Source organism: Staurois parvus, unplaced genomic scaffold (assembly GCF_062004578.1).
Source record: "Staurois parvus isolate SC_StPar_1 unplaced genomic scaffold, SC_StPar_1.0 ptg000505l, whole genome shotgun sequence".
In the NCBI taxonomy this organism is placed as follows: domain Eukaryota; kingdom Metazoa; phylum Chordata; class Amphibia; order Anura; family Ranidae; genus Staurois; species Staurois parvus.
Genome location: NW_028318301.1, coordinates 1,391,521 through 1,406,681, shown reverse-complemented (window position 1 = coordinate 1,406,681; position 15,161 = coordinate 1,391,521). Strand labels below are relative to the sequence as shown.

Sequence of the window (15,161 nt, the reverse complement as noted above, 5' to 3'; positions counted from 1 at the left end):
TTTTACCAGCGCTTGCGTTATCATTATTTTTAAACAATGTAACTATTCTACATTGCAGCTCAAGCTCTGTCTCCTACAGTGGCTTAGTGGTTAGAACTCAGAACTTACAGCGCATGGGTCATGGGTTCTAATCCCAGTCATGGCTGTACCTGTCTGCATCTCAGTTTGCATGCTTTCTTTGCACGGGTGTGTTTCTGCCAATACTCCAAAGACATGCTGTTAGGTTAATTGGGCCTAGTGTATGGAAAAAAAAAAACAAAACAAAAAATCGGTTGTTCAATCGGCCAACGTTACCACCAATGGTAAAAAAATTGCCCGATTTGCGTCCCGTCTATGGCTGGCATTTTTACTTCTGTCCCTTGCAGAGAGCTCCGCTATTATATTTTACATGAAAAGTATTGTGGTTGCAACAATGTATCCATTTGAATCCATTTCGGATACAGATGTTTTTATTCGGATACAAATAGATACATTGTTGCAACGGCAAGACTTTTCATGTAAAATATAATAGCGGACTGGAAGTCTTCTTCTTCTTCTTCTTGAAGGTCTTGGCCCATGCACAGATTTTTTATCGGTAAAACGATCGGTCGATTTGCCCATCATTGCCGGGATAATCGGCCAATCGTCAAAATTGGCCGCGAATTTTCCAACTTTACTGATAAAAAAAAAGTGCCAAAACCCGAAAAACGGCCAACCAATTAACCCACTAACAGTGAAAAAATTGGCCGATTTTCGACCCATCTATGGCCTGCATTAGATTGGAAGCTCCTTGACATTTGTGAATGCCCAAAATATGGAGATCAATTTCCAGGGTTCTGTCAGTGCCAGGAATATCGATCAATCAATTAAGATTTTGGCTACTGACTAGAAAGCAGAAAGGGAGTGAATCTTACCTGTGTCCTGTTCTTCTGACAAGTTTGAAACTTTCAATTTCCCTTCTGTTTATATTTCATTACAACTTTTTTCATCTTCTCTAAGGCTACGTTCGCACTAGCTTTGTCAGCAGGCGTCAGACAGGCACTTGGGAAGGGTTTTTTACGCTTCTGAAACTCCTATGAAAATTCTGCACATGGCAGCACACAGTGCTGTGCACACTGAAGCATTAGCATTGCGTCACAGCAAAACTGGCTCCTCATCTCGAGTCAAGAGGAGTTGAAGCCTCCCATTCAAGTCTATGGTGCCGCTCATCAAATGCCTGGCAGACGTTTGCAGTGTGGCATTTTCGGAGCGTCAATACCATTTAACTTCATTACAGGCATTTGTGGTGCAGTTTTAACGCTTGGCAAATGCTTGTCACATGCCTCAAAACCGCACATAGGGTGTTTGGGGAGCATTTGAGGAGCATTAAAACCGCTTCCCAAACACCTGTCAAATGCTATAGGGCATTTGGCAAGAGTTAGAAATAAAGTCAAGTGTGAATGGGCTCTTAAACCTCTCTCTTTATACAACTTGACCCCCTCTCCCACCCCCCCTGTCATCACCTGTTCCATCTGCAAATCTATGGATCACCGCCCCACTCTTTTTATTTAACTATTTATTTACTGATCAAGTTAATGTGTCTCATTTCCTATCACCTCCAGCTCAGATTTCACATTATTATGATTCCTGATTGTATCTCACCACTAGTCTGATTGAATTTACAATTCCTGGTCAGTCCCATTCCCTTACTTATAATACCCTTTAGGGCCAATTCACACTACATGTGTTTCAGTTGCTTTTTTTGCATCCAAAACACACAGAAAGGTTATATGGTTGTCAATGTCATAGTTCACATCAGCACTTGCAGTTCCAGTGCGTTGCAGGTGCTGCCAAAAAAGTCAAACAGGCTGCATTGTTTATGCATAGAACTGTACTGGAATGTGGTAAAACGCCCTGAAATGCACTAAAACACACATGTCCCTAATTTAATTTAGGAAAAAGAGGGGAAAAAATTAACTGGAATGCATAAAAAATGCACTGGAACACGTCTAAAACGCATCCAAAATGCACTGGAACACACCAAAAACGCATCCTAAATGCACTGAAACACACAAAAAACGCATCCAAAATGCTCTGGAACACACTAAACATGCATCAAAAAAGTTCATGCAAACACGCATCTGGAACACATCTAGGCTGTGTTTCTATAGTGTGAACTGGCCCTTAGGACTTGTTCACACCATTTGTGGTGCAGATGTGCGCGGGTACCATGATGAAAACTTAATTGCACCTCCACATGCCTAGTAAACACAGATGCATTCACAGCCACCAAAACGCATGACACCACACTACTGTGACATTAGGTGCAACACACTTTTAAAATAATATGCCTGCAGTATTTTTGCATGTTCCCACACGTTAGGCAGCCCATTGAAATTAATGAGCTGAGGAAAAAAAAAGTAAAAAATGCCCCATTCACACAGGTCCTCTGGCCTGTACAGCATGAATGAGTGGGTTGTTCCTGTGGCTGGAGCCACCTGTTACACTATGGGGACACAGCAGCTGACAGGTGTGAAGGCGTGGGGAAGTGGCCCTGAATGCTCACTCTCTGTGTTCAGGGCTGTACACCTGCACCCATATGCTTGTCAAATTATGACCTGCAGCATTTCCATTGTGTAACATAGGTTGCCTGAAAACGGCAATAGCCACAAAAACAAACCACTGATTCCCACTCTACAGGCCACAGCACCCATGAGCCCCAAGACCTCAATTACACCTCAATTACACACACAGCTTTATTTATGAACTCAGTACAGTTTTATCATTTAGATTTCACATGAATATGGTTGAGATTATGGCCATTAATAATGTTTTTAGTGTATTTGTACCATAAATATAATTTGGATATTTTCTCTGGCGGTGGGGGGCTGTCAGGTATTCTGCAAACGTCATGACGTATTTCCGGTATGACAGCTGCTCTAGTGCCTCCTCCAACAGCCGTCTTGGCGTTTATTTGTGCACCATAGCAATTTTACATGCGGCTCCATTGTGTATATAACATTCGCAAATATATGTTTGCAGTTCTATTGTGGATTTGGCATTGGTAAATGTATGCTTGCAGCTCTACTGGGTATATGACATTGGTGAATATATATTTGCTAGTAAAGGCCCAAAGTCAACATAAATTGGGGGCCCAATTTATTACTGTTAAGAGGATTGTAGAAAAAGAATAGCTAGCTGCACATTGAACACGGCCTATTCATTGGTACATAACTTGGTCTTGTGGTGCAATAGGGGGCTTTTGGTTTGTTACTTTGGACATACTTGCATATGTGCACTCTACAAGGAAGATTTGGGCATATTATTTAGCTAGCACAAATAAGTATTAGAGGTGCTAGTACATTTATTTCGGGTACTTATATAGCGCTGTCAATTTATGCAGCGCTTTACATATATATGTTGTAATTTCACATCAGTCCCTAACCCTCAAGGGGTGTACAATTTAAGGTCCCTTACTTACATTCATACATATACTAGGGCCAATTTTGACAGAATCCAATTAACCTACCAGCATGTCTTTAGAGTGTGGGAGGAAACCAGTACCCAGAGAAATCCCACGCAGGCACAGGGAGAACATGCATACTCCAGGCAGGAGGTGCCATGGCTGAGATTTGAACCAACGACCCTAGTACTGCCAGGTGGAAGTGCTAACCATTTAGCCACTGTGCTAACCATTTAGCCACTAAACTAAAACATGAAATAATCCCCCAAAAAAAGACATAGTCCAAATGTTTATCAAATACACATTCCATATTTATTTGGACAGAAACAACAAGTAGGTACATTCAATTTCTTGGTGGAAAAAAAAAAAAAAAAAAAAGCAGGATTGATTTTGCTAAAATAGAACGGTCCTGCTCATAAGAGTTTACAATCTAAAAGATTATACTTCTAATGAACTGTGCTTTCACAGGTTACAGCAGGAAACGGTTAATATGAATCACTTAGGCTTATCCACAAAACAAGCTGCAGATCAAAATATCAATATAAAAATACATACGTGCCAAAATAAAACACCTCCCACCTCCCCAAATCCCTCACACATACATTTCTCATCAGGTTTGTCTGAAAACTGCATTTCAGTCTAAATAAAGCAAACTTGGAAGAGCAGAGCAATTGACATGTTAGGATTACAATACAAAAATAATAAACACAATCATTGTACAAGAACACACAAACACACCTTAGAAGGAAAAACATGCAAAACATATACAGCCCACATCAAAACACAGTGTGGGTGTGGCCTGGGGCAATTCACCACAATATCTCTTCCACTCCAAACCACCACAGACAAGGACTTGCAGAAAATAATGTGGGCTGTACAAGGATAAACTCACCCACTACTGCATCTCTTTATGTAAGGTAGGCCACACCTACCACTGTCATTCATTTGGTCAGAGAAAGTGTTTGCACCTGATTAATTCTCTTTCCATATGCATTAATCCTTGGTATACAGGCCCCACAAATCACAGTCAGAAAGAAAGCCACAGTGAAGTGTACCTGTGCAGCATACAACAGAACATTGAACAGGGATGTGAAAGGGAACCCTATTGGCAATATTTCTTGGCCCTATGGGCACAGTTCACTCCAGATTATCACATGAGTTAAGGCAGTCACATGACCTCATCTGGCATGCAATACTGAAAATATCAATTCACTTTTGCTAGTATGTGGCATTTGCCATAAATCGGAAAAACACTCAGGAAATCAAACATAAAAAGGCCTTAAACCCCGGTCACATCAAAGCCGATTTAGAAATTGTGCGATGTACAGTGAAGATGCCGATTTCCTTGCGATTTGCAAGACATCTGACACAGATATTTATGCAAATCACCACAAAAGTAGTACATGTAGTACATGTACTACTTTAGAAATCAGTGTCGGAAATGCACCCATGTGACTGCTCTAATAGCAGACAATAGGATGCGACTTGGCATACGATTTGCAAGTCGCATGTCATGCAAGTTACATGCCAAGTCGCACTCAATGTGACTGCTATTAGAGCATTCATATTGGTGTGGTTCAAACTTGATTGGAGCCGCAACAATTTCTAAAGCAATGAATACACTACTTTTCATGCGATTTGCAGAGAGATCTGTGTCAGATGTGTTGCAAATCGCACTTTAAATCAGCATGTCCCCTGACTTTGAAATCATGTGACTTTACTGTAAGTCACAAGATGTGACTGTAGTGTAAGTCGCACCACTTCAAAATCCGCTTTGATGTGATCAGGGTAGCCCCCAGTCACATCGGGTGCAATTTGGCATGCGATTTGCATGCTAGGCGACTTTTAAATCGTAGGCCAAGTCACATCCTATTGTCCACTATAGGCTCCATTCACATCCAATCTGATTTTGAAATTGTGCGACCAGGGGCGGACTGACAACTCATGGGGCCCCTGGCCAATAGAGGATCATGGGGCCCACACCCAAAAAAAACTATGAAAAAGCCAATGAAAGGTACCAGGAGCATCTCATGGGGCCCCCTACTGACCCCGGACCCTCGGGCAGTGCCCAAGCGCTCGAATGGTCAGTCCGCCCCTGCGTGCGGCTTCATTGTAAGTTGCCCAATTTCCAACTCGGAATAGATGTGACTGTGGTGTTAGCCCCCACTCACATCGGGTGCAATTTGGCATACGATTTGCAAGTCGCAGGGCATGCAAATCACATGCCAAGTCGCATCCAGGGTGCACGATTTCATGTGCGATTTGGGAATTGAAATTGTACCTGATATCGGATCTAATGAATGTGGATGTGAGTGTCTTAACATAAGTGATTTGCTGCAGCACAATTTCAAAATTAGTTCTTGTCTAACTTTTTCAGCATTTTGTAGCGATTTCACATATAGACTACAATAGAAATCACAATGCAATTGAAAACACAATAACGCAATAACTCATTGGTAAATCTACAGAAAATACGGTGAAATTGCCAACAAAAAGCACAATTTTAAATCGCATCTAGTGTGAACCAACCAACCAATTCAACAAAGGAAATAAATCTTTGAAGGCATGTGGTATCTGCATGCTCGGATAAGGGTCTGTTATGGATTTGGGGGGGGGGGGGACTCCATGCCATTATTTTATTAAATTTTTTTAAAATCCTCTTCTCTGTTGCCAATTCAGATGTATGTTGGTTCTATGTATCCCAATACAAAGGATTGCAATACTAATACAGGTGTACCGCAGTTTACCAATGCCTCGGTTAACGTATTTTTCGGTTTACAAATGAAATCCATTGAAAATAATGCCTCGGTTTACACAATTGCTAATAATTTTTTTTCGCAATACAAAGTATATGTCGGCGCTGATTTTTTAATGCAAATGCCAGCCTTTTTTTTTTCTTCACTATAGTTCACAAGCTTAGATGTCACTTTCCCCAAAGTTACAGAAAACTTTGTATCTTTCAATAAACTCAAAGTAAACATTGTTTACATTGTCCCCCCTCCCATCCACACCAAGCCCTTCGGGTCTGAAATGGATATTAAGGGGTAAGTCCACGCCGAAATGGAAAAAAAAAACGGCATGGGGTCCCCCCCAAAATCCATACCAGATCCTTATCCGAGCATGCAGCCTGGCAGGTCAGGAAGGGGGGGGGGACGAGCGAGTGCCCCCCCATCCTGAACCATACCAGGCCACATGCCCTCACCATGGGGGGGTGCTTTGGGGCAGGGGGGCTTATCAGAATAATTTCGGCGAGGAGTTACCCCTTAATCCATACCAGATCCGAAGGACTTGGCATGGATGGGAGGGGGGACTCCATGCCTTTTTTTATTATTTATTTAATTTACGGGAATTATTTTACATTCAGCTGTCAGTGGGGAACCCCAAAGCACCCCCCCATGTTGAGTGCATGTGGCCTGGTATGGTTCAGGAGGGGAACCCCGCTGACAGCTGAAACATTAATGCAGGCCATAGACGGGTTAACGGGCCATTAAAAAAAAAAAAAACGGTAAAAAAAATCGGCTGATTTTCGTCCCATCTACGGCCGGCAAATTTAATAGCGGAGTATTACTTCTGTCCCTGCAGAGAGCTCCGTTATTATATTTGACATTAAAAAGTATAGCGGTTGCAACATTGTATCTATTTGTATCCGAAATGGATACAAATAGATACAATAATAGGTAAGGGGCGGGGCCAGCCGGGGACATCAAGCATGTGATCCCACCCAATGTGACATCAATGATGTCACATGGGGTGGGGTCACTCGGATGATGTCCCCGGCTGGCCCCGCCCCTTACGTATTTAAGACCTGTCAGCGAGAATCGCTGCATAAGGCTGGTAGACTCCGTCGAGAGCGGAACTTTTTTTTTCTTTTTTCTGGGCACCGCCATGACACCGTGATTGACGTTGGATCTACTTCGGGGGACACTGTTTTATTCAAGGACTTGTCAAAGACCCTGTACTGTGTTTTTTTACACTACACCTTTGCTTTTTTTGTGAATGAGTAGCGGTACCACATACTCATTCACGTGGGGGGGGGTGGGATCTGGGGACCCCCTTATTAAAGGGGGCTTCCAGATTCTGATAAGCCCCCTGCCCGCAGACCCCTACAACCACCAGCCAGGGTTGTGGGGAAGAAGCCCTTGTCCCCATCAACATGGGGACAAGGTGCTTTGGGGGGGGAGCACCCAAAGTACCCCCCCATGTTTAGGCCCTGTGGCCTGGTATGGTTCAGGAGGGGGGGCGCTCGCTCGTTCCCCCCCTTTTCCTGACCTGTTGGGCTGCATGCTCGGATAAGGGTCTGATATGGATTTTGGGGGGAACCCCATGCTGTTTTTTATTTAATTTTGGCGTGGAGTTACCCATTAATATCCATACCAGACCCGAAGGGCTTGGTATGGATTGGAGGGGGGACCCCATGCAGTTTTTTTTTTTTTTTATTGCAGACCTTTATTTTTACATTCAGCTGTCAAAATAAATATTATCTAGACCTTCAAAATAAGTAAAATCATTACAGAAATAACTATAAAGGATAAGAAACAAAAATAGAATCAATGGAACTAAGGAAATCAAATTAGAATACATAAAGATATGCCTAGCTACAAATAGGGCTGTTTGTTAAACACAGTAGACGCGATCGAGTGCCGTCTGTCAGTGGACTCCACACAGAGATTTACTATTGAACAGTGTCTAAAAAGAAAGACATCATGGAAGACATCTAAAATGTGTTCTGCACATGCGCATTTATATAGGCCAAAGAAGCTACAAAAGCGTCTAGTTCTTCACTGTGTCAACTTGCTTTAAAAAACTATTTTTTACACATTTTAAATTTTTTTTGAAATGGCAGATATTGTTTAAAGTGAAGTCCTGGTATTTGGCAAAGCAAATTTCAATGTGAACATGTCTCTGCAGTGATTTTCCATGGTGTTAGACGTGCCTCTTAGCAAGTCTGCTTTTTGAGTCTGATTCCTGGACTGTGTCTCGTTAGTAAATTCGATTTGGCGTCTACTTGTTGACGCTTTCTTTAGTAAATGTCTTTGCGGTGTAAAAGTAGACGGTCGCTATTAAAAAGTAGACGTTAGCCCACGGAAATGCGCCTAGGCACAATAGTAAATCAGGGTCTATGTGTTACAAACAACAGATTGGAATCTGTCATTTAGCAGCGCTAGTACTACTGCTGCTGAATGACAGATACCTGCTGGCTTCTGATTGTAAATAAGCTGGTGGGGATCCTGAATGATGTAATTGACCAAATATGGCCATACCTAGTCAATAACATAATCCGGGATCCCAAATCACTGTAGTTACACTCCAGCAGTCCCAGGCATCTGTCAATTGCAACAAGAGTATTAGCAGGTGACATTGCTGGGCATGGCAGGTCATCATGACTGACGTGGATCTACATGGCTGGACAACATGTTTGATATGTTGGTTTGAATTGTAAGGGGAACCACATGACATTTTTTAAATAAAAGGTTTGTGCACATAGTGTCAACAATGTGAACTGTCCCATGGCTTGGACTCCCCCTAAAGATTCATAGAAGACCTTTATCCAGGCATGCAGCCCAGGTGTCCAGGACAGGGAGGCAACAACTATATATTCCCTCTTCCTTCAGGATCCACACCAGGCATATGCCCTCAGTTTTGTGAGATTACCTTGTAAGGGAGGTAGGAATGCCTCTGCCTCTTGCAAGGACTTCAGGTCAACATGCTGGGAGGCACTGGGAGTGTGCATAAACCCTTAGGGTCTGTGTGCTGTTTTTTTTTTTTTACCAAAGCCGGCAATGAAATTTTATTTAGTTGCAATTTAAAATGTGTAATTTACTTTTTCTTTCCGTAAATATCATTTTTTTCTGTAGCACATCCTATGATGATGAGGACAGGGGCCTCATCCCCAAAACCCTTGCCCTCAGGTTGTAGGGGTCTGATGGTGGGGGGCTTATCGGAATCTGACAACCTCCTTTAATAAGAGGCCCTTAGATACAGCCCCACCAGGTGGATGGGGTACAGAGCACCCATGCTCATTCACTAAAAAAAGGAAAAAAGATTTCACCTAGAAATGAAGACACGCAAACATCTGACAAGTCCTTTATTAAAAAAAAAAAAAAGAACCCTAAAAAAGTCCTTCGTTGTAAATCATCATCAATCATGGTGCCTGCCACTTCAAACTCGTTGAAAAAAAAACTGATGACCTGCCACAAACAAAGCTGAATGAAAGCTCCCTGAGCTGTCACCAGCTAAATAAAGGAAGGACAGTGGTGACATCATTGTTCAAATATGGCCATGTGGTCATATTTAGACAATGATGTAATGTTCATTTGCTTATGTGGCCAGAATCCTCAACCACATAAGTGAATGGACCATGTGACATCAGTGGTTGGTAAGGGCTCAGCAGGTGCAAACATCCGCTGCTTTCTTAGCGAGCATTGACAGCCGGAAGCTGTCTTGTTCATCCACTCCGAAAGCCCTAAACGTTTGGTGTTTGGATAGCCAGTGTTCAGTCCGAACGTGTGACTGGGGCAAACACTGAGCTTATGACTATTAACCACTTGCCCTCCAGAGGATTTACCCTCGGTGTCTTATAGCGGGACTGAGGCGGGCATTCTGCCACGGGGGGACTGACTAACTGCCACTGACATCCCAATGACACTAATACAGTTATCACTGCTAATAAAAAGCACTGACACTGTACTAATGACATTGGGAAGGGAGTGGTTAACATCTGGAGTGATCAAAGGGTTAACTATGTGCTGTTTTACTGTATGTGCTGTGTGTGTTTTACTATGTAAACATGCTACCGTGTATTTTTCTGCCGTGCAGACAAGTACACAGCAGCATGTTACTGCTGGCAGCAGAAAGACGTGTTGTTTACACACAGGTCTCTCCCCTGTCACTGTTCCTCGGTGATAACCGGGTGCCGGCGGGGAATCTCCATCCGGGACCTGGTGTTTGACATCTGTACCTACCAATGGCGGTGCAGGTAGGGTAGCATGCACGTGCCCCCTACCCGGAAATGCAAAATCAAGTATATATACGTGATTTTGCGATGCCCTGTCGCTCTGTAGCAGTAGTACTGCTCAGGGGTGGACTGACCATTTGGAAACTCGGGCACTGACCTAGGGGTCAGTAGGGGGCCCCATGAGATGCCCCTGGTACCTTTATGATAGGCTTTTTTGAGTTTGGGCAATGACACAGGGGCCCCATGATCCCCTATTGCCCGGGGGCCCCATGAGTGGTCAGTCCGCCCCTGGTACTGCTATAGGGCGGCAGCGAAGCAGTTAATCATGATGAGCAATGTTTGACAATGTTAAAGCGGAGTTCCACTCAGACTGTATAAAAATAAAAGTCAGCAGCTACAAAAACTATAGCTGTTAACTTTTAAGAAACAGCCACTCACCTGTCCCACGATCCTGCAATGTCCTCCCCGCAGCCCATTTCACCGGCTGTCCTGTGTTCCAGGCGCGGCATCTATAGTGTGGGCACCCGGCTGTGACAGCTTGTGGCTTCACAGCCGGGTGCCCTCTGCGCATACTCAAGTAGTGCTTTGCTTTCTGAATGGCCCCATAGTCTTCTGGGAACTGTCACGTGTTCCAAAAGACTACGGGGACGGAGGGTAGGAGGACAACTTCCGCTTCCAATCACCTAGACAATCACAGCGGAAGTGGGAGTGAGTACCTGTCAATTTCAGGTACCCGCCCCCCCCACCCCCCAAAGGTGCCAATCCCTAATGGGGAGCGGGGGACCAGTCTTTAAAGCGGAACTTCCCCCTTTGGGTGGAACTCCGCTTTAATCTGCTGCTACAGTGACTACTGCTCATGCTAAAACAAAAATCCTTGTGAGCTGCTATGCTGCAAATACTAAACAAGAGTGAATTGCTCACACCATACACACTCTCACATATAATGTGTTACGTGACACAAATATTAACCAAAAAGTGCCGCACTTCACGCTATGCAAGCACCTTTTGCAAGAAAACAAAAATAAAAAATAGAATTGTAGAAAACATGCTCAGTACAATAACAGTAAACAATAAACAAACACAAGGTCCTACCATCTAAGTGTATCAATTTAATTAAAAACAAGTAAAGGGAAGGGTTAAAATGCACTCACAAGGATGAGAGTAAATAGGCATATCATCAGTCCTTATTCGCTGGCAAGCCTCAGTGGACAGCGGGTGGATGGATGGATGGATGAGATGTATTCTTAAAACAGCTCTGCAGGATAGGTGGAATAAAGCTGGACTCTCAGAATGCAGATTAAGTCCTTATTACAGGCTGTGTCTTCCTCCAGCAGCAAATATAGCCACACTGGAACGGCAACCAGCACTAAGACCAGAATCAGAAGTGACGTTGGGATGTATTGACGTCAAAGCGGGATGGGGGGGTAACATATTTCGGAGCCCACAATCGCTCTTTTGTCAAACCATGACTCACTTAGTTGGCGGCGCCTTCTGTTTGTTTTTTGTTTTAGTGCACAGAGACATCCAATACCCTGTTAGGTGAACTGCAGCCATTAAAGAAGTGGTTTAATAAACCTGAATCTACCATACAGTGACTATGGTTTCTTGCTTGGGACCTAATCACTCTTGCTCCATTTGTGCGATAGAGTATTTTGTTTTTGTACTTCAGTCCAATAACAGTACTGTATGTGCACCATCCACATTGCACGGAGATCTGTTATAACTTCACTCAGCACTCCTCCTCAGCCCTACATATAGAGAGAGACCATCAAGCATAGTGCTTATCCTTTTTTAAAAGTATTTATTACCAATAAAACAGACTTCCAGTTGTGCATTTACATTTTTCAGGTGCCATATCAGCACACCAAACTGTTCCACATATATAATATCCAACAATAACATTGATCAGTAAAACCAGCTTCTAACAGTGTATAGTTACCACACTGTCTCGTGTTTCGAGCATCGTGATGTCATCCAGCCCCTCCCCAAGGATGACATCCCAACGCTCGGAACACAATACACTGTTAGAAGCTGGTTTTACCGATCAATGTTATTGTTGGATATTATATGTTTGGAATAGTTTGGTGCGCTGCTGTGGCACCTGAAAAAATGTGAGTGCACAACTGGAAGTCATCCCTGAGCATTATTCAGACTTGAAATTCTATGTAAAAATGCTTAACCCTAAGCATTATTCAGGGTAACCATTTTTACATGCAATTCTGAGCCTGTGTAATGCTCTGGGTTAGCTCCGGGATGTTTCTGATGGCAAGTGGAGGAGGATTGGTAAACATCGGTCACATGGAATGAAGGTAGGGGGTTGTCAGTCCCTTTGGTATTTTTTTCTTTTTTTCTCTTTTAAGAGTTTACATATTTGGTGTCTATTTAGTCAACACAGTCTTGTCTTTTAAATTTTACAAAAAGGGAATTATATTGGCATTGTGTGCACTAGAAATTTTAGTGTTCTTTTTGCTGTAAATATAGGTTTGAAAACAGTTTTCCAAAATCTGCAGAAAATATATGATGTTTTGGAGTCTTATGTAATTTTCAAGCATAAAAATGCACATTTAACTTAAAAATGTAAGGTTTTTCTTGGTGGGAAATGTAACACTAAGGAGGTTAAACATTAGTGAACTCAGTTGGTCAGTCTACTAGCTGGACATAGAAGGGGTGTACCTTATGTGTCGCTCTAGAAATTTTCCTTGAAGGAATCTCTTGATATGGAATAGCCAAAAAATTGGTCCTATAACTTGGCTTTTAAAAATGTATGTGACATGATCACTCTTTGGTTTCAGGGAACCAGGCCTATTCTACAATGTCACTGTCTGTGCAGACTCCAAGGATCAACTCTGCTTCAGTCACTAGAAGTCAGTCATTTACTGGCCTAAACTCAAATTACGAAAAAACACGGTAAGTCTATTTTTTAAATGTCTCTTTTAAGAAGCTGCTAGTGAACATGGGTAGACGTTCAGCATATCTGCATGCACCTTGATTTTAAGGATTCTTTACAAAAGCTAAATACAAAATAATCATGGCGAGTCAATATTTCATCCAATAATTGTATTACCAAGTGCATAAACATTGTTTGGCTTTTTTCTTCTAAGGGGTGGATTTACTAAAGGCAAATTGTTTTTTTTTCTTCCTTGAACCTGATTGGGTATTTACAAAGTCGAGCTTCACCACAAAGCGCACAGTCTATTTGCCTTTAATAAACCAACTAGTATAAGTACTTCTTTGTTTTCCCCCATTTTTAATGTTGTATCATTAATTTGATTAGATTATTCAAGTTTTAATGGTTTTTCTGTTGCTGTATTCTGTTTCTGACTCCTGGAATGTTATATAGACTATGACACCCTTAGCCAAAATTCAGGCTTGAAAAAGAGGGTTACCCTTGAAATGAATAACCTTGATCCCTGGACCTCCACTTTACCAGAGCTTGGACCTCTTCTCCAGGGTGGATCATTCACAGGTGATTGCTGCTTGAGTAGTTACATTCCAGCAGCCACAATGTGGGCTGTGAGAGATGTCAGCCTCTCATTGCTTTCAGTGGGGCTTCTGCCCACAACTAATCACTGGATACCCTTGCTGAGTATCCCATATATAATCACTAATGGCCCCATTCTCAAGTGTAAATGGGGCCTAAATGTAGAAAAGCAAAAAGAATTCTAGCTGTAATGAACAGTATAGAGCATTTGTATTAAACACAGACTTTCAGATGGACTGGCTCTCTGCTTGCTCTGGTTGCATACGATGTTTCTATTGCCACGTGTGGTACATCTTCCGATACTGACAAATTATTCCCCATTGCAGCCGCACTGCTTTTTGATGTCACCACCTGCTTTTGTATGCAGCATTCATACTTCTTCTATATTTGTAAATGTAATTTCTTGGTCTTATGCATACTCTTTCTTCTAGTTTCCTTAAAGCAGTAGTAAACCATGAAAAAAAAAAATTCTAAAAAAATATTCTCCCTGCAAGTTAAGAGCATATTGTACTAGTATGCATAGCATAGCCGTTGCTTTTACAGTAAATATCTCCAAACTGTACACGTTTAGGAGATATTTACAGTACCTACAGGTACAGGCTTACCTGTAGGTAAATGATGCAAAACAGAGTTTACTTTCACTTTAAATGTCTCCAATTTCTTAATTGCTTATTTCCTCAGTTAAAATGTCACAGAAGCAGCGGTCCTAGTTTCTGAATAACTATTGCCATTTCTTTTTGAATTTGCCCATTAGTTGAACACACATACTCATTATACATTGATTTACTAAAACTGGAGAGTGTAAAATCTGGTTCAGCTGTGCTTAGTAGCCAGTCAGCATCTAACTTCAGCTTGTTCAATTATGCCTTGGCAAAAAAAAAAAAACTAGAAGCTGATTGGTTTCTATGCAGAACTTTACCAGATTTTGTGCATTACAGTTTTGATAAATCAACTCCATTGCATATCTCCATTGGTTAAACACACACAAAAAAGTTCAGGCAGATCCTTTGCTGGCTTATGATAGTAACAAATGCATTAAAGCCAATTCACAAAAGGAAATAAATAATGAAATACATGCGATAATTACCACTTGCCTACCGGGCATTTATACCCCCTTCCTGCCCAGGCCAATTCTCAGCTTTCAGTGCTGTCGCACTTTGAATGACAATTGCGCAGTCATGCTACACTGTACCTATATGAAATGTTTATCATTTGTTTCACACAAATAGAGCTTTCTTTTGGTGGTATTTAATTGCCACTAGGTGTTTTATCTTTTGCGCTATAAACAAACAAATTGCAAAAAA

General features: G+C 42.1%; 1 protein-coding gene across 2 annotated transcripts in view; it reads left to right on the top strand.

The window, feature by feature from the left end:
* LOC149451927 (rho family-interacting cell polarization regulator 1-like) overlaps window positions 1-15,161 on the top strand; it is a 1,274,165-nt gene that overhangs the window by 191,002 nt on the left and 1,068,002 nt on the right. For both annotated transcript variants that reach the window (XM_089689951.1, XM_089689952.1), the window contains exon 2: window positions 13,169-13,283. In XM_089689951.1, the coding sequence (XP_089546077.1) occupies window positions 13,169-13,283 (115 nt within the window). The remainder of the gene's footprint in view (window positions 1-13,168; window positions 13,284-15,161) is intronic.